The sequence below is a fragment of the Neolamprologus brichardi genome, chromosome 15, assembly GCF_056152115.1.
Source record: "Neolamprologus brichardi isolate AB-2024 chromosome 15, ASM5615211v1, whole genome shotgun sequence".
Taxonomy (NCBI): Eukaryota; Metazoa; Chordata; class Actinopteri; order Cichliformes; family Cichlidae; genus Neolamprologus; species Neolamprologus brichardi.
The window spans coordinates 33,369,441-33,392,718 of NC_142118.1; the positions used below are offsets into that span (position 1 = coordinate 33,369,441).

The window sequence follows — 23,278 nt, forward strand, 5'->3', positions numbered from 1 at the left end:
TCAGAGCAGAGTTTCCAGTGTTTGATACCAACTTAAAGAATGCCAGCAGCAAGTATTTGCAAATAATCTGCGATTTATGATGTTTTGAGCAGCTGAAGTTGGTTTTCCAACACAATTTGACTGTAGGCTAAGAATAGTGTGGAATAGCCACAGACACATTCACTGAGTTAGTCTGTAAAAAGTCTATTTGTTTTTATATTTGTTCCTTTTTATCTGAGATAAGGTGTTTGGGGTTTTTTGTTTTGTTTTGTTTTGTTTTTTATGAAGTCTGGCTCAGATCCCACTAATAGGCAAACCCCAAGTGGATGACTGAATTCATCTTTTGCACAAAGACATGTTTGTGATGTGGTCCACATGCATAAATTCAGTTGTTTTTTTTTTCTTCTTGCCCATTTGGTGCCACCGGTTAAACGTGATGTTATTGTTTTAGATTTAAAATACTTGGCGTAACGCAGCAGACTAATCTAAAATGTATAAACTGTTCCTGTTTTTTACCCCTCAGCTGTAAAAAGCTGATGGGTGTTGCTGTGTTTGGCAGAGTGGACTCCCAAGTTTGTGAATGCGATAACCTGAGAACAACGCAACGTAGGCGCTTCAAATTGATACCATAAGTGGATCGACTAACAATCTCTGACAAGTTTAAATATTAGTTACCTTGATCTAAAGCTCAGAGGTCAAGTTTTCTTAAAATCGTGTGAAGGACTAAATTAAAGAAGGAAGTCAGCTAGGATTTTCAAATAGATACCACAGGCGTGTCTACTGGAAAGGTGAGGGGTAGCGTTGGCTGTTGCCAGTATTTCTCTATTATCGACACTATCTGCAAGTTCAATCAAACTATTGTGTCACGTTCACAAAGGTTACACCTTAACAAATATTGACTCAGTTACACTATATAGGTTGACACAACTGTACAAACAGATTGCTCAAAACTGTACCTTTAGCATAGATGTACTTACTGTAGTCAATGGCATTTTCCATTTTGTTATTATGTGACTTACAATGTTCCTGTTGTGCAAACTAAACAAGGTCAAAGAGTTCAAAGCAGGCGCGCTGACATTGTCACTTTTTCCAGACGTCTTCAAGGACATTTAGAAAAGTCATTAAAAAATAAATAGTGATGGCACATCTGGTTTAAATGAATGAGTAAATTGAAGATAAGTAGACATAGACGGGGGAAATTCACTTGTTACAGCAGCACAATGAAAAGTAATTTCTACTGTTTATAAGTGGTTGCTGTATACAGTGAATAATGTGTGTCTTTTCAGGAGATGAAGCTCAGCTGGTCTTCACCAGTTCCAAAGGGATCCAGCTGAAAAACATTAGCAGGTCTGACTACAGGGAACTGGCACCACATGTGCCGGGTCCCCTGGCTGTCATGATTTCTAACCGCACACTGTACTGGGCCCAACAAGGAAGAGGCTCCATTTACAGGTAACCAGCACGTTTCTATATGACCTGCTTTCCAAAGTCACATGTGACAGTTGCAAGAAAATCTGAGGTCCAAAAAATATAAACACATGGATGTTTACCTGTTTTTTTTAAATTTATTATTTATTAATACATTTTTTCCCCTAACGCTGATGTAGATCTATGTGGCAGCAGGATAAGTGAGATAGCCCATACCCATTTTCAGAGTATCAGTTTTAGTTTCGTAAGTACTTCCTTTTTATTAAAGATATACAAAATATGATCTGATCAGATAAAAAAGGGCATTTTGATAATTTGGGAATTGTTTCGTGTCTGTAGACCAAAACTGATTAGCTGCAGAGCAGAGAGACTGGATTTTATTATTCCTATCTGTATGCAAACCTGACTGGTCTCCTTTCATAAACACACATTCACTGGACTACAGTAATGTGTCAGGTAGTTGTTTCAAACTCATGGCCTGGGGACAACTTGGGGACCATGTCATCCCTACTTGCGGCCTGTATACCGACGTGAAGAAGTATAATGCAATTTGGCCCTTGAAGTAACTTTTTTTTTGTTAGGGAGGATTTGTTTATTGTTGAGCGCAATGTTAAAATAAGTTCTTTAAAAAGCCAAAAATGATTTAATATGGGCAGAGAGCACAAACATGCTGAGTGATTGTCTGTGTTAGTTCAGTGAGAGAGTCAAAAACTAACATGTACAATTATGTCTGCAGTTTTATTTTGTTAAATACAAACAAAATGATAGCAGAAGTGCTGCCATGTGTCATGTCAGCTCATTTTGGTTAGGTGTTAAAATAAACTGTGCTCACACACTCCTACTTGTCCACCAATGCTTGCAGTATAAATAGAAACGGTACAGCATCATGGTCTGAAACGTGACCCGAACACAAAAACGCTATGGGAAGGTGAAAACAGCCACATGCTGCGGCGCCACTATATCAGTGTGACTACCGCCGTCACTGAACTCCAGGTTCAAACCAAACAATATATGTTCTGATTCTCAAAAAGTGTTTCCTAGACAGCTTTGACTCAGATTAGGGCAACAGAAACCTAATAACCTTCACCTGACCAGATTATTTGGGTAATAGGTAATTTAGCTGTGTCAATATCAAATATCTTCTCTCTCTCATGGCACACAGTGATAATAATCCGCATACAAGTGTGTCGGTGTTGTTGATATAAGGAAATGCTTTTTATGGGGAAATGTTTCTAGTTCAACAGCCTTCATTATGCAAAGCATTTCAGAATAAAAGTGATTCTGAGAAGTGTCAAACTGTGACATGAGTTTGCTGATACGGCTATAAGGGAAGTTTTACCTTATGCTGATTCGTTTAAATGACTCATCACAGGCAAACGAGAGTCAAATTCCACATCTCAAAGAAGCTCTTCAAGTTATGGAGAGAAGATCACATATCACCTATGTCATGTACTTAGTGCTAAGTTTTGAGAAACTACTGTTGTATAAGTGAAGACTTTATCTTGCAGATTGCTTTCTCCTATAAAGCGATTAGTGCTCGGATGCTTCTTAAAAAATAAATGGTTACCCACGTGTGACTGATATAATACATCAGTCACACAAGGGAAACAATGCTTCGTACCACATTTAGGCTATGTCCACACGTACCCGGGTATTTTTGAAAACGCAGATTTTTCTATGCGTTTGCACCTTTCGTCCACACGTAAATGATTTCTAAAAACTCCGGCCAGGGTGGATATTTTCGAAAACTCCATTTTTGCATTTACGTGTGGACGAGAAAAACGGAGAAAATGCAGCGTCAAAGGTGTGCGCCTTTTTTGACGTCACACTGTGCGCCACGTTATTGTTTCAGTGAAATGAATTTCTACAATACTATTACTGTTAATTGTACTCTCTGCAGTGTTTAAATGCTTACATATACACACACAGTTACTGTCCCTCCACACATATGACTCGGTTCTCCTTCTATGCCCCAGCTTTGTTTACTATTTCCCACCCAGGCTTCTAGACTTCTGATTCGCCAACATTTCTACACGGTTAGGAATATAGCGCCACCTGTTGCTTTGGCATGTTCCTAGCAGCGTTTTCCTTCATTTCTGCGTTTACGTGTGGATGGGATTATTTTTTAAAATGAAAACAGAAAATCTCCGTTTTCAAAAATACCCGTGTACGTGTGGACGTAGCGTTAGCCACACATGAAAACAAAGGGAAACAAAGCCATTATTTGACCTCACACATGCACTCGTGAAAGCAGTGCAGAGACAGAGCAGAATCATCAGCTAGTTCAAAGTAGATCTGTGTATCATCAGCATAACATAACAAAAGTGATACTGTATTTTGCAAAGGTTAGTCACAGTTCCCACGATTTTAGCCTTTTGTTCCTGTTGAAGTTATTGACTGTAGAGATCAAACAAAGAGTGTACGTATGTTTTCACCTTACGGTGCAACCTATGCAGGGATGTTGTATAGCTTGTGTGCTAGCTAGTTTAAAAAACTTGATACAATGACATATATCGTTTACCATAGAGGGTTTTTTTTTTTTTTTTTAGTGGAGTAATGAATAGTTATGTCTATAACTTCTGTTCCCTGAAGGAGAGGAACGAGGTACAACACATAAGTATGGGATATCACGACCTCGCGTGCCCTGGCTGAAGAAACCTTTATTCACCGCTGTCATCGCTCAGTTTGATAGCCGCGCTTCACCGAGCCTAACTGCTCAATGGGGCCACCTTGTGTTGTACCTCGTTCCTCTCCTTCAGGGAACAGAAGTTATAGACATAACTATTCGTTTCCTTTCAGTTGATTCACTCGGTACAACACATAAGTATGGGACATATATACACGCCCCGCAGAGCAGCCACCAAACCGGAATCGGACCACCACCACCTTAGTGAGCGGTAGACCTAGCAGAAAGGACAGTATGAGCCACCGATGGGGCTGTAACGTCCAACCGATAAAACCGCACCAAAGTGTGCGGTGATGCCCAACTAGCTGCCGCACAAATATCAGCTACAGGCACCCCTTTGAAAAGAGCCCATGAGGTTGCCATCCCCCTGGTGGAATGAGCTCTCGCCCCCTGGGGCAAAGCAAGACCTTTGGTGCTGTATGCCAGTGAGATAGCTTCTATAATCCAGTGGGACAGCCTCTGTTTGGACAGAGCTCTACCTCTATTTGGATTTAGATGTGCATTTCCCCCAGTGGAAATGATATAGGAGCACGTCTGGCCATTGGTGCGTATTAAAACCAATTCTTTGATCCCCATAATAGAACAGAGAAAACCCGACTCAGAGTGGTCAAAACATTTTTATATTTAATTCTTTATTCAATCATCTTCTGGAAGAGAGAGCCCTGCACAGCCCAACGCCAGTTGCAGTATCTCTAACATTAGAATCATAAAATGTGCCGCATATAGGTGTTATTTTGGTAATTTACATGTCACACATAGTTTCAACAACTCCTTATATATGGTACAAGTTCCTCTTTTCTGTCTGGCTTCCCGTATTTATTAATATGCTTGTATAGCGCTACACTAACTTCCTGTTTTTCAGTCTGGCTGAGCACTTAGTCTGTGAGTCAAAAGTGGCCTTGCTTTACAAACCTTCATTACTAAAGTACATAAAACAATATAATCAGCGCCTCCATGCCCAAGGGTGCATCGTGGTCAATTATGGAGAAGAACAGGGGGCAGTGAGTATTTACTTTGGAGGGAAAAAGATCTATTTGCGCCTTGCTAAATAGATCCCAAATCTGAGCCACTACTAAAGGGTCTAACCTTCATTCTCTCACCAGAGGACCCCCCCGGGGAGAAGGTCTGGCCCCAGGTTCAGGTGGCCCAGAACATGGGTGGCTTTTAGAGACAGAAAATGAACACTGCACCATAACAGCAGAGAGCGAGACAGCTTCAACAGGGGAAGAGAGCGTGTTCCCCCCTGCCTGTTTATGTAAGACACCACTGTTGAATTGTTCGTCCTGACTAAGACATGCTGGCCCTCCAGGACTGGACGGAAATGTCTGAGAGCTAAGAACACTGCTAACAGTGGTTGATGTGCAGCTCGCGCCGGGCTGCGGACCAGATCCATCTGTGGCATCTGTGGACACCACCTTGCAAAACAACACTCTCCCAATCCGAGAGCCCTGATGCAGAAGCCCGGGTTCCCTCCAAGGACGGAGAGCTAGCATGCAGGACATGGTTAGCCTCCTCCAGAGGTGACGTGATGCACACAGGCGGTGAGAGAGAGAGAGTCCAGCGTTGAAATGCTCTCATTAGGGCTGCCACGATTAGTCGACTAGTGACGATTACAACAAAATCGTCGACGACAAATTTAATAGTCGACGCGTTGTTTAAAGCTTTGTAAGATCCTGAAAGACGCAGGAATAAGTAGTAGGATTTAAGAGTGTAATAACGGACTGAAACAGAAGATGGCAGCACTGCATGTACAAGGATGCCAGCTGCCGTTAAACCCCGAAGAAGAAGAAGCAACTACGGTATCGTAGCTGTGTCCAAATTCAGGGGCCGCATCCTTCAGAGGCCGCATTACGTTACAGCAACGAAGGCTTTTCAAATTCGAAGACTTCCGACAAATGCGTCCTACTTTTCTCCAGATTTGGGTGGGTCGGGCGTGTCATTTGTGGCCCAACCTATCCCAGAATTCACAGCACGGCTCAGCCAATTCCAGTTTCCAACAATGGCGGCAGCTACTTAGTTTTAATATTACACTTATTACTCTTTCTGGGTCACTAAATAAACTTTTAACATATTTTCAGGCGAGAATGTAGCTGTGTAAACTTTATATATCTGCTCGGTTTACCAAGACATCACACATTTGTAAAAGCGCTCCAACGTTTTCGGAGATATCTGTTACTCACCAGCTCGATAGCTAGCCAGGGTTCAAGGCTCATTAGAGCCGGCTTGAACAGCGGACTCCCGGCAAATCGTTTTCAACCCCCCCGCGGTCTTTCACTACTCAGGTTAAACATGATATATAAGTCACTTGGATAACTTAAAACTGCTATTGTTTGGCTTTTTTCAGTGTTTTATTTGTTCCTGAGTAAATCGGTTTGGCTAAGATTAAAGTTAGTTTTCACACAGCTGAATAAACGTCAAGCAGAAAACTGATTAAACAGAAGTGTGAGATGGTAGAGAATTTACTCCAGTGTCCTGTTATATTTTAGATAGCAAGGAGCAGATGGCTGAGTTTATTAAACTCCACCAAGACAATCTGCAATATTCATTAAAAGTTTAATAAACTATCATCTTGTCTTTATTTTTAGTTATCACACTTCAAGCTGTAAGTTAATGATAGTTATATAAGAACAGATGCATGCTGATGCAATAAACTGTACGTTTTACGTCCAATGGATGCATGATCTGATTAGTTGACTAATCTCAAAAATAAATTGTGACTAGTCGACTATCAAAATAATCGTTTGTGGCAGTCCTAGCTCTCATCTTTAACAGTCCAAGTGGCACTACGGCAATCATAGATGCCATGATGCCCAACAAACATAGTATCGTCTGGAAACGCAGTCTGCATCCCAGCTGAAACTGAGCGAGGCAGCGATGAAACTCAGCCACTCTACGGTCCAACAAACGTGTGCGGCTGGAAAGCGAGCATATTTCCAAACCAAGGAAAGAAATCTGCTGACTCTCGATTAGTGAGCTCTTTTGAAAGTTCTCAGAGAACCCCAGTGTCTGAATGTGTGACAGAACCAGTGACAGCTGTGTCTCCGCCTGATCTCTGGAGCAAGCTACGAGAGCCCAGTCGTCTAGGTAGGCTAAGATGCGGATACCTCTCTCTCTGAGGGGCGCTAGCGCTGCCTCGGCACATTTCGCAAAGGTGCGAGGAGCGAGCAACAGCCCGAAACGGCAGCACCAGGTATTCATAGGCTAAGACCTCGAATGCAAATCAGGAACTGCCTGCATTTCAGGTTTATAGCCACATGAAAATAAGCATCTGTTAGATTGATTGTTGCAAACCAATCTTCCGGGCCGACTTCATTCAAGACCTGTCTGAGTGTTATTGATTGTAACATGGAAAGATGTACATTCATACATTTTTTTGGAGGCACCTTTCCTGGGGCACAACAATGAAAAACAACGGTAACACGTGATGTGGTCACCTGAACATTTAACACACCTGAACGGGGAGTTACAACCTGAGGCATTTTGTGTGCAGGGGTTTTGTGCTTGGGAGACAGTGTTAGGAATGTGCAGCGCCCTCTGGAGCTGACAACCTAAACAGAACTTAAGCGGCACCTCTTGGGCAGCAACAGAGGGGTAAAAGCAGCGTCTCCCTGCTGCTGGCCCCCTTTTCCACTCAGAACCACAGCTAGGAGGGCTGAGGCTTCTTTCTCCTGGGCGTCGGGTGGGCCTTTGCTCCAGGCCGACTGGTGTGGAGCTCGGGCTGTAGGATGTGCTTTCGCTAGTGGCACACCCACTGCAGCAGTGAGCGCTGGTCTTTTGCCAGTTGGCAGAAGAGCGGCGGGCCTGTAAGAGCTAGCTGCGGGCTTGGGCTTTGCCTGACGTCTGGGGATGATGTCGTGCAGAGCTGTCTGCTTCTTCCTCAGATCGAATCTAACCTGAATGGCTTCAAGTGAATGTCTGAATAACCCAGCCGCAGACACTGGTGCATCCAAATATACAGCCCTGTCTCTATCCGGGACGTCTGAGAGGGTCAGACACTGCTGCGCCACTACTGTCAAAGCCATCCCTCTGCCCAGGGAGAGCGCTGTACAGCGGGACACACAGAGGATGTAATCTGTGGCGACTCTGACCTCATTAGGAAGAGGTACCAGCGGGCTGTCATCAGGAACCAGCGATTCGAGCTCCACCAGGCACATAGCCTGGTACGTCTGGAGCATGGTGACGGAGCTCATTGCGCAAGCAGTGCTGGCCTGAGCCTGATAAATCTTCTCCAGCTGCGAAGCTGAGAATCTGCAGTGTTTGGACGGCAGCATTGCGGGGCCGCCAACACCATCGTTATGGGATGGGGCCAGATAAGCAGCCAGAGACTGCGTTAACTAAGCCAGCTTCCTCGGCGCTGTCCAACTCATGTACTTTCCATAGCCGGGCACAGTGATGCGGCTAGACAGAGGTTTGTCCCATGATGCCGTTAGCTTGCAGACAAGGTCTGGGAACATGGGAAGCCGCTTTTTGGCCAATGCGGGCTCTGGTAGGAGGAAAAAACTAGCGAACCACGACGGCTTCTGAGCTGGCGGAGGAGAGGACCGGTCCACCTGCAGCTTCTCAGCAGCACGGCGAAACGGAGAAAAGAAAGGTGTCATCGTGGCTGACCGGCACAGCAGTGGCGGCACATTGGGCCGACAATGAGCTCTCTTGCTCATCCTCCAACACACCATGGATGTCCAGGCCAATGTCCAGCACGTCATCGTCTTCCTGGGGAGCGCTGGCGGGCTTCAACCCAGGCTGAAGCCCGTCAGCGCTCCTGCATGGTTCCAGCTCGTCACTGGCTAACCCGTCAACATATTCCATGTTGTCAGCCCAGTTAATTAGGGAGGACATCGACCGGATCATCCTCGTCTTCGGACTTGGACGAAGCCGGGGCTCCAGACTCAGAAAGGAGAGGGTCATGCTGTGCGACAGCCAAGCGTCCGAGCACTTTTTCCACAAACATCACCCATCTTTCCAGGGTCGAGCGCCAGAGCTGGTGGCAAAACGCACAGGCTTCGGGCTCCGTCAACGCTCTCCTAGCGTGGACGATCCGCAGGCAGACAGAGCAGGCATCGTGCTGGTCGCTATCATGCAAAGAGGAGGACGGGAGAACAGAAGATTTCTGCTTTGCTCGCTTCAGTTTGGAGTCCATTTTAAAACGCAAAGCAAAACGCTGCACAGTTAAAACTCGAAATTAGTGCTCTGCGGGCAGCCTACGCACCAACTGCGCAGTGGAGGCTAACACCAACAGGGGCAGTTAAGCTAAGTTCAAGTCAGCAGACAACGGAGCTAACTAGCAGCAGCTAGCTAGTCCAACTCAGCAGAGGTGTTCTCAGCGAGGTGAAGAGCGTAAGAGGGATGACTGTGTCCCGATTCGCGATGTTGAAAACCAAAACAAAATACCAGAGGCCCAGAAGGATGCAATCAAACAGATGAGTTTATTGAACACACGCGTGGGAAGATGTACACTGCAAAACATCAGATGTAGATCTCCGCCCAAAAATACACTTCAGATTGCTTTTATAACGTCAGGGTTAACGCCCCTTCTTGCGTTTTGCAAGAACATAATTTGCATCTTTTACAGACAATGATCAATTTTAAGAGATAAATGCAGACACCGAAGTTCCCCTCTCTAGCATCTTCTTTCAAATATGGCGATGAATTCAGACCCTGAAGGTCCCCAGGGATTTGTCCTCTTCTTTGGCCCATCTTCTGTCACCTGTTACTAGGCAAACTCAAATGCAACAAGAAGCTGAATACATTCAGGCCTTCACTCAAGCCTGTTTCTAGATTATATGTATTATGTGTTTTGTAGGCGTGTATGCAGTTTTAACCTTCTATAGCTCCAAGTCACTTACACAATAGATTGTCTGGACATTGCGCCAAACAAAGCTTACAACCTTTAATTGACTGAGCTTCAACTCTTTAATAAGCACAAAATGCAATGTGTATAAAATGGTTATAGCTGCGCCTGTAATAAAAATGTCAATGTAATGCCAACAGCTTCAACAAATGCTTTAATGAAATGATGATTAATTTGATTATGTCTTAATGCAAAGCTAATTAATGCAATGGTAATAATGATAAGTATGAGTAGCAGTAAAATATTTCCCTTATTCCACAGCTGTGATGACAGCGGCTATAAGTGCAGGCGGGGCCGTGCGTGTGTCATCGCACGTCATCTGCCTTAAAGGCGTGAATAAAAGTCTCTTCAGCCAGGACACGCGAGGGCATGATATCCCATACTTATGTGTTGTACCGAGTGAATCGACTGAAAGGGAATTTATTACACGGTCTCCACCCCCCTGGCTAATAAACTGCCCCTCTGTCTCCCAGGAGGTATAGGGACAGTTTCTTTCCTACAGCTCTGAAATCTAACACCTCCTGCACACACACCTGAAGACATGCACAAGGCCACTGCACTTTACAATACCACTTTTTAATAGTATTCCCTTTTTTTATGTGTGTGTGCCGTTTCCATATTGTGAATATTTGTTTATTTGTCTATATTTTTTGTTCTTGTTTTTTTTTTCTTTCATTATGTGACTCCAAAATCACAACACAGAATCTTTGAATGCTAAATTATGCCAGTTGCTCCTATATAGAAAGTACAGCTAAGGCTGTTAAAGTGCATAAGTACTGGCTTCTAGTAGTGGATTAAAAAGTGAAATAAAAAATTTGACTTGAATAAATAAAATGTGTATATATAATATAAGATAATAATAAAAAAAAAAGTGTTTTGAGTAACTGCTAAAATATTTCACTGAGACAGAACTGGAAACATCAGCCTGATAGTGGAGGGGAAGGAAATGTTGGTCATGAATTGTTCTGTGGTGGGGGTGACTGTGGTGATGTATCAGTCTGAGACGGTACTAACACTAACATTACTGTTGCTAATGTGGCTAAAATAATGCTTAGGCCAAGTTTTGATGAATTGGCCTGTTGTGGGATGGAGCCAGTGGCATGGATGGAGTCTGATTGGATTTGTTAGAGCTGAAATTTCAATAAACACTGTCGTTGTTGTGGTTGTTGTTGTGGTGGGGGTTTTTTTTGGGTTTTTTTAATGTATTGTCTGGGCTTCTTATTTTCACTCTTGCATTGTTTTTTTTGTTTTTTTAGGATCTCCTTGGATAGAAAGCCACAGGAAGCTGTGTTGGTGCTGAAAGTTCAAGATTCGGTAACCAGCATGGCAGTGGATTGGATCCACCAACTTCTCTACTGGACCAGTATAGAGATGGGGTGGGTTAGCGTGGCCTTTCTGGATGGTTCAGCTCATCGCCGGCTCATTGCAGGGCTCGACAAGCCCTCCGCAGTGGCCGTGGATCCTCTCCGAGGGTACGAGGCTCTGGGATTTTGCATTTCCTTTTAATGGTTAACAGCACAAGATAAGGAAAAAAAATGCTTCACCTGTGATAAGGGGCTGTTGCATCATGGTTGTTAAATAACAATGATTGCATTTCGAAGCAAAGAAGCTAAAAGCCAGCACGTCACACTGGAGCTGGTTAAACATTTACACCTTTACTTGTCCAGGGAAGGGCAGCACATTACAAAACCCTACATTAATACAGTTTACATGGTGTTTAAGGCACGATCTGATATCCTCGTGTTGGTGTTGTTCCCAGATCATCATACTAAAGGTTGTTCCAGGATCAACATTGCAAGTGACCAATCAGAATGTTGTGATGTCATACTTTTGCGACTTCGGGAAAAACTGGCGTAAAACAAAAAACTGTACTTAAGCTGCGAGAAACCGCCTTTGTCCGCCGATCAACGGACCCTAACCCTAACCCTGACCCTAACCCTTTAATAAACGCTAAGCAGAATTGATATTGTCCTTGCAACATTGGAATTTCATAAATGCACGAATGGGTTGGTGCGCAAAAGAATAACGTCACAATAATGTGATTGGTCACTTGCAATGTTGAACCTGGAACAACATTTTCATGATGATCTGGGAACAACACCAACACGAGGATATCAGATCATCCGTGTTTAAGCATGACTGTCCATGTCATGCTTGAAGGCTTTGAATTATTCAAATAATACATCCTCTTCCTTGCTTCATGCTAGTAGGTCCAACCACTTCCTTTAGTTTTGCATATTTCTTTTTGCTTGTTTCATCTTTATTGAAGTATTATTTGTTGGCAAATAGCTTGTCTCCTGAATTAAAAAAAGACATCAAATCAAAGCTACAGAAGATCAAAACATGGGTGCTTTTATTTTCTCAGGCTGCTTTTCTGGGCAGATTGTGGTGTCTCCCCAAAGATTGAAAGTGCCGGTTTGGACGGCTGTGACAGAAAAGCTCTGGTCACTTCGTCAATACGCCAGCCTGTAGCCCTCTCTCTAGGTACGTTCTGACATTCAAATTAATTGCTGTCAAACTGGCATTATTTAGAGAAGTCAGAGGAGAGGAAAAACACCTTGGTCCTTAAATCAGGAACAACATGAGTTCATTTTTCTGTACTTCAGGCAGAAGTCAGACCTTCAGTTTGGAGCATTTGAATATATTTATGTTGAGTCACTTAGTGCTGATATTCATGTCGCACGTTCCCTTAGATATGCCTCGGCAGCTGCTGTACTGGTTTGATGAGGGAATGAGAAGAATCTCAAGAGTAAATCTAGACGGTCGTCAGCGTAAAACGGTGGTGGAGTCTAACGGCTATCTGGACCGAGCGTTTGGACTGTCTGTGTTCGAGGTACAAGAATTACATTATGGTCTGTGCTGGCTGACATCCTGTGTCAGACCCGGGGGGCAACAACAAATGCATTTTAATACTGAAGGCAGCTAAATGCAAGGAAACTAAATGCAGTGCATCCAGAAAGGATTTAAAGTGCTTCATTTCTTCCACTTTTTGTTATTTTGCGGGCTTATTCAAAGTGCATTCAATTCATTTTTCACCTTAAAACCCAACACACAATACCCCTAACACGACACGCATGCGACAAAAGTGCCTAAATTTCTACTAAAAGATCTATTACTTGTGCCATTGGCTATCACTGTGAAGACATGCTGCTTGCACATTTCACCGGTGCTGTAATTTCATCACAGCTGAATTAAAGAGTTCAGCATCAGCTGCAGCTGCAGCGTAAAACGAAAGAGAATATTTGGCCTGCACCACTTGCTGAATTGAAGTGTGAATACTTCCTGGATATACTGTATACGAGAAAATCACTTCATGATGAGATATGGAGCTTTTTTCTTGCATGCAAAGCCCGATTTTTGCTGTGTGCTGCTAAAGCTTTCCCTCACTGGGTTTCAGGGATTTGTATATTGGAGTGACAAAGTTACGCGGTCCATTTGCCGAGCAAACAAACACAACGGCAGAGACCTCCAAGCACTTCTGTCTAACGTCACCTCGCCAGGTGGTGTACTCATCATACAGCCTGTTCTCCAACCAAAAGGTATGCCCAATCAAAAAGGGACTTCTTCACACTGTAGGTCCCAGACTGATAACTGTTGCTGATTTCTTCTAAGGACCCTCTGTTTGTGGACGTCCAAGGGCAGTTTGCCATCACAAGTGTGTCATTGACTTGCTGACTCAGGGTCCAAAGTTCAGCTGTGTTTCTCCAGAAATAGGAAGAAACCAAACAGAGGAAATTCCTGCAGTCTCCCGTTCAGTTCCTGCAACAGCTTTATCGGATCCTACATTTTTGGGAATCCTTTCTCTGATTGGTAAGAATCTGTCAAAGTCTCAAAACATTTAAACAAATCAAATCCACACTGCACATGAAAGGTCGTCTGTCATTAGTAGTGGCACAAATCTTTCCACCAGAGTCAATAAAATGAATGGATCATTGATTTTACACAGACCAGTACCAGGCCGCGAGAGTTGAGGCCCGGGTGTGAAATTTATGGTTTTTGTTATTGTTAACTCTCTTTCCCTGGGTCTTTTCCCGTGTTGTAGTTGTATGTCTTATTTTGAAAGAAATATTTACGCGTTACCATAGCGACCAGAGAGCATTAAGGGGCAGAGAGCTACTCTCGATGTTGTTGGTGCATTTCAGGAGGACACTGCTAATAAAGTTACACAATTACAGAGTGATTTGGCATTTATTATTATATTTACAAAATACCAAAGTTTTTGTCTTGGTCGTGTCATTTTGTTTTGTTGTATTTATCCTGTAAGTTCCGAGGTATGACCTCGATGGATCAGACTTGTCCAGCAAATCCAAGAGATGCTCGATTGGATTGAGATCAGTGGAATTTGGAGACCAAATCAAAACCTCAAATTGTTTGTTGTGCTCTTCAAACCATTGCTGAAAGATTTTTTTATTTTTTGCTTTGTGGCAGGGTGCATTATCCTGCTGAAAGCGGCCACAGCCATTAGGCAATACGGTTTCCATGAAAGGGTGGACAGGGGTCAGCATGGGTACCGTGACTGGTTTGTGTCTCTGCAGCCTCATATGCACCTAACTAATGCACTGTGTATTCTGACACCTTTCTATCAGAACCAGCATGAACTTTTTTGGCAATTTGAGCTACGGTAGCTCATCTGTTGGTTTGGACGACACGGGGAAGCCTTTGCTTCCTACGTGCATTGATGGGGCTTGGCCGCCCATGACCCTGTCACTGGTTTTACCATTGTTCCTTGCTTGGACCACTTTTGATAGATACTGACCACAGCAGACCCGGGCCACCATGACAAAATGTTCACTTGTTCCCTGAAAATATCCCACCTCTGCCAGGTGCCATAACAAAGAGATAATCAGTGTTATTCACATCACCTGTGTGGTCATAATATAATGCTTGATTACATGTATGAAGTCAAGCTTGAAAATGAATATCTTTGCAAAAAATTCTTATATGAATGTGCGTGAACGAGACCTGTTTTATAAAAATGCCCAGATCGAGTAGAAAAGCAAAATAAGAAGCATTTCATTTACCACACATAAGTAAATGTTTTTTATGAAGCGTTGTTAATCCAAAGGGCTTTTTCCACAAGTGTTTTTCCATTCATGCAGCCACCCATTTGCCCACTCAGTGGAGGTAATAGAAGTGACATCATGCATGACTTCAGCTTATATGTCATGTCTGGAACTCCAAAAAACTGATGAATTTCCTGTGTGTGTTTCCAAGTGTTCCTCAGTGTCCTGCTGGTGGGAATGGCTGCGTGGTGGTGGAGGAAAGAATTCCAACCTTACAGGTCTCTCACTGTGCAGAGCTTCTCCCTGAAGGAATCCCAGGACCCCCTCGTCATTCAAGAGCCACCCATGGGTTCAGACACACGTATAGTCAAGGTGAGAGGAGTTTGAAGGTAAAACCAGGAGTTTGTGTTTGTGCAGAGAAGAGATATTGTAAGCTTGTGTGCACATGTGAGAGATACAGCTAACTGCTTTACATGTTGTTTTTCCACTTCAAAAATTTAGAATTAAAATTTCTTTTTCACTGCTCCCAGTGATTTAATAATCCTGCAAAAACACATCCAAAGAAGGAAACTACATAATAAACAATAAAGGGAAACCATAGCTATTGGGCATGTAGCATGCAACTGCAAACTGAACCTGGACCCACATGCACGTGCGTTAAGCCATATAAGTCGTATTTTCAAATGTTTTTGTCATTCCCATTTTGTTTCCTGCACACAAAAACAAACTGTTCATTGCGTTTATTGGACTATTCCTTAAAGAAAACGCCAAACAAAAACCGGCATTTCCCCCAGTGCTTTACATCCCTGATCTTTACCCAAGTGTTCAGAACATATGGTCGCAGGTCTGGTGATACGATTACAAGATCGATCATCGACCTGCGGCCTAGAGCGTCCTGGTGCCACATGCACTTATGGACACTCTTATGTTTGAACAAGGTGTTTGTTATGGCCAAACTGTGATTTGCACAGAAGTCCAATAACAAAACACCATTCCTCCCAATCACGCCCCTCTAGGTCTCACCGCCGTTACCCACGTGAGCATTGAAGTCTCCCAGTAGGACAACAAAGTCTCCAGGTGGAGCACCTTCCAGCACCCCACCCAGGGACTCTAAGAAGGCTGGGTACTCTGAACTGCCACTCGGCGCACCCGGCCACCAGACGCTCGCCCTTGGGCACCCTCCCCAGGTCTGGCTCCAGGGTGGGTACCCAGTAACCCTATCCCGGGCAGGGTGAACTGTTCCCTTGATGGTCTTTTCATAGGGTACTTCTGAATCACTCTTTGTCTGGTCCCTCCCCCAGGACCAATTTGCCATGGGAGACCCTACCAGGGGGCAAACGCCCCTGGACAGCATAGCCCCTGGGATCCCTGGGACATACAAACCCCTCCACCACGATAAGGTAGCGATTCACGGAGGGGTGCTATCTAATCTAGCAGTTCAATTGAAGTTTAGCTATACAGCCCCGTATCACAACAACAGTCCCCTCAAGGCGCTTTATATTGTAAGGTCAAGACTACAATGTTACAGAGAAGACCGAAAATCAGATGACCTCCTATAAGCAAGCACTTTGTGACAGTGGGATGGAAAAACTCCCTTTTAACAGGAAGAAACCTCCAACAGAGTCACTTAATCCAGCCCTAACTATGTGCTTTATCAAAGAGAGAGCTGGTTCCACAGGAGAGGTGGGCTGAAAGCTACTGTTAAATGCCCTGAGAACCACAAGCAAGCCTGCAGTCTGAGAGCAAAGAAGTAGAGCTTAGGCTTGCATTAACCTCTAAAGAGGCCTGCTTTGCATGCTCGAAGGAGCGAATTAGTAGATGTGAGGGAGTATATTGTGGCTACTGTGCAGGCTTCTCTTATTAGAGGACACAGGATTGTCAAACAGCACAATGTGTTATCATAAGGTCCCTGACTCAGCCTTTAGTAGCCCTGAACAATGTTTTCACTGTAAGGAGGCTGGCTAAGATCATCCCATTTATTGGAGTCCTGACATGCCCCCCCCCCTCCCCCCCATTAAACATTTATGCATTTGTTTGTTTTTGGCTGGGCTCTGCTTGCTGCTTTGACTCGAGCCGCGTTCAGTAGTGATACACAGATCAGGGGTTGGGTTAATGTGGATTAAAACCTGGTGATCCTTCTTGAGTTATTTCATTACAGTCAGTCAAATCTTATCAAGCCACTGTAAGCAGTTCTGGTGAAGAAGAGTGGATTTCTTTGAGGGTAAAATTGGGACGGATGACAAAAAAACCTAGTGCTTCTAAATATTGCTCCTTGCTCCTAAATGTTTCATGTGTGTGTTGTCCTTGAATTAAGCTGTGGTAAGTGCAGCAACTTTCTCTTTTGGTAGTTAAAAAAACCAGCCTCGTGCTTCTGAAGCGACACAATCAACAGGTGTTTCCTCCTCAGGAAAAACACGCACACACGCATGTCTTATTATTAAGATTTGAAGCCAGCAACCTCAGATTTTCTAATTTGCATCTCAGCTTTTAAAATAATTAGAACTGCAAATGTGGGCTGTTTGAAAGGCATACAGAATACATCCGTTAAGGTACAGTTTCTTCCTCCTGTCTAGACTTTAAACTGACACAATCACAATATAAACAAACAGGCTGTTAGAGTGAATTGTTAAATGTTTGTCATTTTTATGTTTACCATTTGTAGATTGTTTTAACTCTGATGAAAGAAATTCCACTGTCCTTACCCCCAGATTCTCGAGGTTCTAGGTGGGGGGCTGTAATCTTTTATCACAGACACATCCTTGTGCTTCTTTTGATGTAAGCTTCCTGCGTTTACGACCCTTTGGTCAGCAGGAGGTCTGGCACGCGCGCACACACACACACACACACACACACACACACATTCATACTTAGATACAGAAGTTCACACATATGCATACAATGCCTTGTCTGGGCGTGGCTTTGTTCTGACGTGTTTTGTGTGAACTGTCTCTCAATAAAAGGCAGCAGGAGGAGGTCAGATCTGGAGGTCATTTTCGTGGTGGACACAGACGAGGCCTCCCTTGCGCAAATAATCGATCGATCGACTGTCTTGTTTTCTTCATGATGAATAAGTCTCTAGAATTAGCGGGGCTTGTGGAAACACAGACCCAACACAGGCTGTCCCATCAATGAGTTTATTTTGTTTGTTTGTGTGGACTTCATCCCAGAATGAATATATATATATATATATATATATATATATATATATATATATATATATATATATATATATATATATGGAGAAACACAGTTTGACTCACAAGTTAGAGGCTTATCCCATGCAGCAGGTTGACTAAGTCGTGTTTTCTTTGCTGCCAGGAAACTTTGCTTAAGCGGGACTTGGACGGTGAGTGAAGGTTTGACACAAGTGATCAGCTGACTGGGTTTCTCCCGGTGAACCTGGTGGTGTCTTAACCCCTGGCAAAGACCTCAGAGCTGACAGGACATCAAGGCAGCAAGCAGGCCCGGCTGAGAGTTTCAGCTGCCCTGGAAGTTTAAATCTGTGATCTGGGATAAATATCTGCATTTGAAGAGGAGGAAAGGCCTTCACTTTTCAGGATATTTTTCACATAGCTCTCGCAACTCACTTTGTTTTTGTTAAAGTCATAGTTTATTTACTTAATGGTGAACAAGCACATCCAGTTTCTTTTTCTTTAAGTATGGCTTAGAAATGTTCATCAGATTAACTGTTAAGGTCTTCACATTTCCATGTGAACTGAAGACGAGGTGAAAATATGTGTATGAAGGACACTGGCAGTGAGATCGTTCTGATAATTGACAACACAGTTTGCTGGTTTTTTTGATATGTTTTGCACTTTTGATCAAAGAGAATGAGCAAACTGTAGGATGAGGTTTCACAGATGAAATTATTTAGTCACTAATATTTGTTCATATTTGTATTTTAGTTTAGTCGCATCGTTTTACTGAATGTTTTGAATACTTTTTGCCTCGTGTTCAATTCACCAAACTTAACTCCAGCAGTATTACAAGTTTTACTTCCTCACATCAAGCAGGAATCAAGCGAGCAAATGCGTTAATTTAATAGACATTTAGTTTGGCACATTTTAAAGAGCATCACCAAATGTATGCACGGTCCTGTTTACACACTCGGTGTGAATCCTGCAGGGTACAAAGTGCAGAAGTGTAGAAGGTCACTGTTGTGTGTTTTCACAGACTGGATTAAAGCTGAAAGTTAAATATTGATCTAAAAAATCCATCCCTACCACGATGTTTGTTTTTTGTTTTTAAATGGTCACCTTTTTTTCCTTGCTTAGTTAATTTTGAGAGCTTTCATCAGTGTTAGACCGCTTTCCTATTTTCTACAATATAACATCAACTATCTAGCAGCCACTTTTGTGCAGCACACGTTTTATTACCAGTTCAGAAGCTGGCTGAGTTAAACATTTCAACATTCCTAACCCAGCTTATGGCATCATTTGGAATCTTAATTCAGTTTAAAGTGACCTTAAATAAATACATAAAGGGCTTTTTTCTTAGTCCATTACCAAGAAGCAACGCCAACTGTTAGAAAACACACTGGTTTGGGGGTTTCTTCATGTTTTTGTTTGTGCATTGATGCGGTTGTGGTTGATGCTGTTTCATGGTTAACATGCTTTATTTGATTTCAGTCTCTTGATTTGTTTTTTCTGTTGGACCTTAAAAAAAAAAGATCTGTTGGTACAAACTGACAAACTGCTGACTTGTATGGTTAGTATTTATTTTGGTGGGTTTATTTATTTTGCAGTAGTATTGCAGCTGCTTTAGTGCTGTCTCTGTACTTTACATAATTCTGTTAATTGCTGTAAATGAGTCAAATAAAGAATTTTATGTTTTCCTACATTTGATGTTTTTGCATTTTGACTTTATTGCTCTCTGCATGGAAAATACAAAGTTTTAGCTAATCCAATTGTGACAAAGCACCAGTTGTACCATATGTCAGGAGCCTCCTGCACCTCTGTCTGCACTGCAATGATCTGTTTTAATTAATAACTCCAAACAGACCTGAGTTCACTGTGTTTGTGCATTTATGTTTGCCTATTTTAACTATACACTCGCTGGCCACTTCATTAGTTACACCTAGCTAGTACCGAATTGGTCCACTTGTTGCTTTCAAAACTGCTTTAATTCTTCATGGCACAGATTCAACAAGGTGCCTGAAACTTTCCTCAGATTTTGATCCATGTTGATGCAACAGCATCACACAGTTTGTGTGATACTCGGGTAGGCTTTGGTGTTGTAAACGATGCTCATTTAGGACTAAGGTGTCTAATGTGTGCCAGGAAGGTCTGCCTCACACCATTACACCAAAACCACCAACCTAAACTGGTGATACAGAGCAGGATGGATCTATGCTTTTGTTTTGTTCACACCAAAGTGACTCTACCAACTGCATTTTGCAGCAGAAATAGAAACTATAGATGACGCCTCTGTGGCACAATAGCCTCAATTTCCTGTTATTGACTCATAGGAGTGGCATCCTGTGTGACTGTTTCCATCCCAGCAGCTTGAAGCAGTCTAATTATTTTTCCCCTGACCTCTGGCATTAGCAAACATTCTCAGAGAACTGCTGCTCAATGGATGTTTTCTCTTTATTTGGACCATCCTCTGTAAACCCTAGAGCTGATTTTGTGGGAAAACCACAGCAGATCAGCATCTTCCCCGTTCTGACGCTCAGTCTGAACTTCGGCAGCTCATCTTTAGCATGCCAAACATGAGTGGAAATGGCTGCTATCTTAAATGTCGCTCTTACCGTTCACTCATGCACCATGTTCTGCCTTATTAGCTGGCAGTAACTGAAAATATAATAATTGTTGGTGTCTAATGTCCGTAACATTACAACAAGGTGCATTTTAGCAAAATGAGGCTCGTGATGTCACAGACATTATATATAAATTAGAGATGGAATCAACATTTCACGATCATTCATAAAATCTCGTTGTAGTTTCTTATTACACACTTGAAAAAACTGATTTTTGCCTCCAGCTTTAAGAGTTTTTCTCGATTTTAATGAGGTCAGAGGTTGAGATGCTCTTTCAGTAATTCCAGCATGTATCGAGACTGTAAAACGTGACTCGAGTTAAATTTTATTTATAAAGAATATCTATAAAAAAAGAAATGCTGTACAAAAATTAGAATGAATAGAGAAAAACAAAGCAAGGGAATAGATAAGAAATAAGTAAAGCACATGTTAGTAGGTGCTAAACAGAAAAAGGCACCGAGGCTAGGATGAGCAAAAATGTGAGTGAATAATCTTTAGTTTTAGGTCTACAGGACCACATCCTGTAGTAGGGGTTCAAAATTCACGGTTCGGTTCGATATATTTTCAATACAAAAAAATGTTCATGCCTTTTTAATTTGTCATTTATTAAAATTATAAATATATATTTTAACTCAAAAGTACAGTTTTTAAATTTAATGTTGCTGCAACAACAAAATAAAAATAAATAAATCTATCTGATCGAGGAATCACTCATCTTTGGAAAAGAGAGTTTATTACAGAGAAATGGCTCTTTCCAAAATAAAAGCTATACTATACGCTTCTTCTGGGCTATATTCTCAGCAGCATATTAAACATATCAGGTCCCCATAAGGAGAATCATGTGCTAACAGCAGTCTAAATGACTCGGGTAAAGTTTATAGCATACGTGCTTGTTGTTTTTGTCTGCTTCCACTTGTCTTTGCACTAGGATGATGTCAGCGTAAATGTGCAGTCATATTCGTTGTGTTCCCACTAGTGCTGTCAGCGTTAATCTCGTTAAAATGACATTAACGCCATAACGTGGCAAATCTCCGTTAACGAGTTACCGCAGATCGCCCCGTGCCGGTGTTGCCAACTTAGCAACTTTGTCGCTATATTTAGCGAGTTTTCAGACCCCTTAGCGACTTTTTTTTTCTAAAAAGCGACTTTTTCTTGTGTTATTGGAGACTTATTTATGACGACTTTTTGATGTGAAAGGGCGTGTTGCTCTTACTCTCAACAAGCAGCGGGTGCTGCCGTGGGCACCTTACCCATGCTAAAGCGCTCACGGGCGGAGGATAGTCCTCCCCCCGCTGCAGGAGATGTTCACACCTATGCGTCCAAACCAGGGGCGATTCTAGAATCAGAGCTTTGGGGGTGCTGAGCACCCAGAGAGCTGCCCAGCCAGGCAAGATAAACCTGTCTCTGTCAGTCCTTGCATTTAAACCCCTGTTCCTCCCTGTCCTCATCGTCTGTTGTATTCATCTCCATTATCAGTCATCATAATTTTACCATCTCTGTGTAAGTCTGCAAATTTCTTTATTAAATCATAAGATTCTTAAATTCATCAAGTCTCTCTGTGCCTGGGTCCTCGTCACAAAACATGACATCACTGTTTTGTACATTTTAACACAATTTAATCCCCACATTTGTGAAAGAAAAGCAAAACACTTTTTTGAAAAGTCTGTAACAAAACCATCAAATCTGATCAAGGTTATTTAAATGCTGCTAAAGAAGAATGGATTGGAATAAAAAAAATACATATCCTAACCTTAATTACTGGGTGAGAATAATGAATGATGCTCATAGTGAGTAACAAGTAAACTGAGTGCATTTTTTGGACAGAGATTCACATTTAATGTGTATGTATAATATAATACAGATACATAAAAAACACTCCCGAAACAGAATAAATTGTTACAAATAAATTATTACATAATATTAATAAAAACTATAAAAATGGAGGCAACTTTGCCTGTGGTAGAATGTATACAATGTGTACAATGTATGCAGATACTAATTTTACTAATTTAATAATACAAATTTTCTGTTATAAGATTTATGAGTTTCATGCTTTCATAGTGGTACTTAGGAGAGCTTGACATTTTATCAGGTGGTACACACTGTAAAAAGTTTGAGAAACACTGAGAAGTGTATGTGTGCTTTTGGAAAACATTTAAAGCTGCTGTACAGAATCTTTGAAACAAGCTTAAAACATTTTTAGAATATAAACAGAGCACTCTGCTTCTCTTTACAGCTCCTCACTCCACCAGGGCTGTTTGGCACTTCCTCCTAGGTCACTTGGTGTTCGCTCGCTCTGTGGTATAGTATCGCTTCCTGTTCCTGCTCAAACACAGTGGTGTTTCTGAGTAGCTTATTTGCTTAGCAGTTTAATTAACAACTTTTAAATACATTCTTTTTTTTCCACAGTATAATCTTCACGTGCTTCATCCGAAGCACACTTTCTGTGTACTCACTACCTAATTTATAGCCAAAGTATTCACTCACTGTCTCTGTACTGTTTCGCTAGCTTAGCTCGTAGCCGACCCGTTAGCACCATGGCTACTTCACCTGTCCCTTCTGCACTTTCTTGCTCA

At 42.4% G+C, this 23,278-nt stretch overlaps 1 protein-coding gene across 3 annotated transcripts in view; it reads left to right on the forward strand.

Moving 5' to 3' along the window:
* The window catches only part of LOC102775624 (low-density lipoprotein receptor-related protein 8), a 28,403-nt gene extending 8,626 nt beyond the window's left edge, over window positions 1-19,777 (forward strand). For 2 of the 3 annotated variants that reach the window (XM_006792016.2, XM_035908277.2), the window contains exons 6-13: window positions 1,266-1,431; window positions 11,198-11,413; window positions 12,307-12,425; window positions 12,635-12,774; window positions 13,339-13,480; window positions 13,554-13,751; window positions 15,156-15,316; window positions 18,263-19,777. In XM_006792016.2, coding sequence (XP_006792079.2) covers window positions 1,266-1,431; window positions 11,198-11,413; window positions 12,307-12,425; window positions 12,635-12,774; window positions 13,339-13,480; window positions 13,554-13,751; window positions 15,156-15,316; window positions 18,263-18,298 — 1,178 coding nt within the window. In that variant the 3' untranslated portion in view covers window positions 18,299-19,777. Of the gene's footprint in view, window positions 1-1,265; window positions 1,432-11,197; window positions 11,414-12,306; window positions 12,426-12,634; window positions 12,775-13,338; window positions 13,481-13,553; window positions 13,752-15,155; window positions 15,317-15,960; window positions 16,257-18,262 lie in introns of those variants that run through there. The other variant, XM_035908276.2, reaches the window with a different exon arrangement.
* Window positions 19,778-23,278: the final 3,501 nt, after the last annotated feature.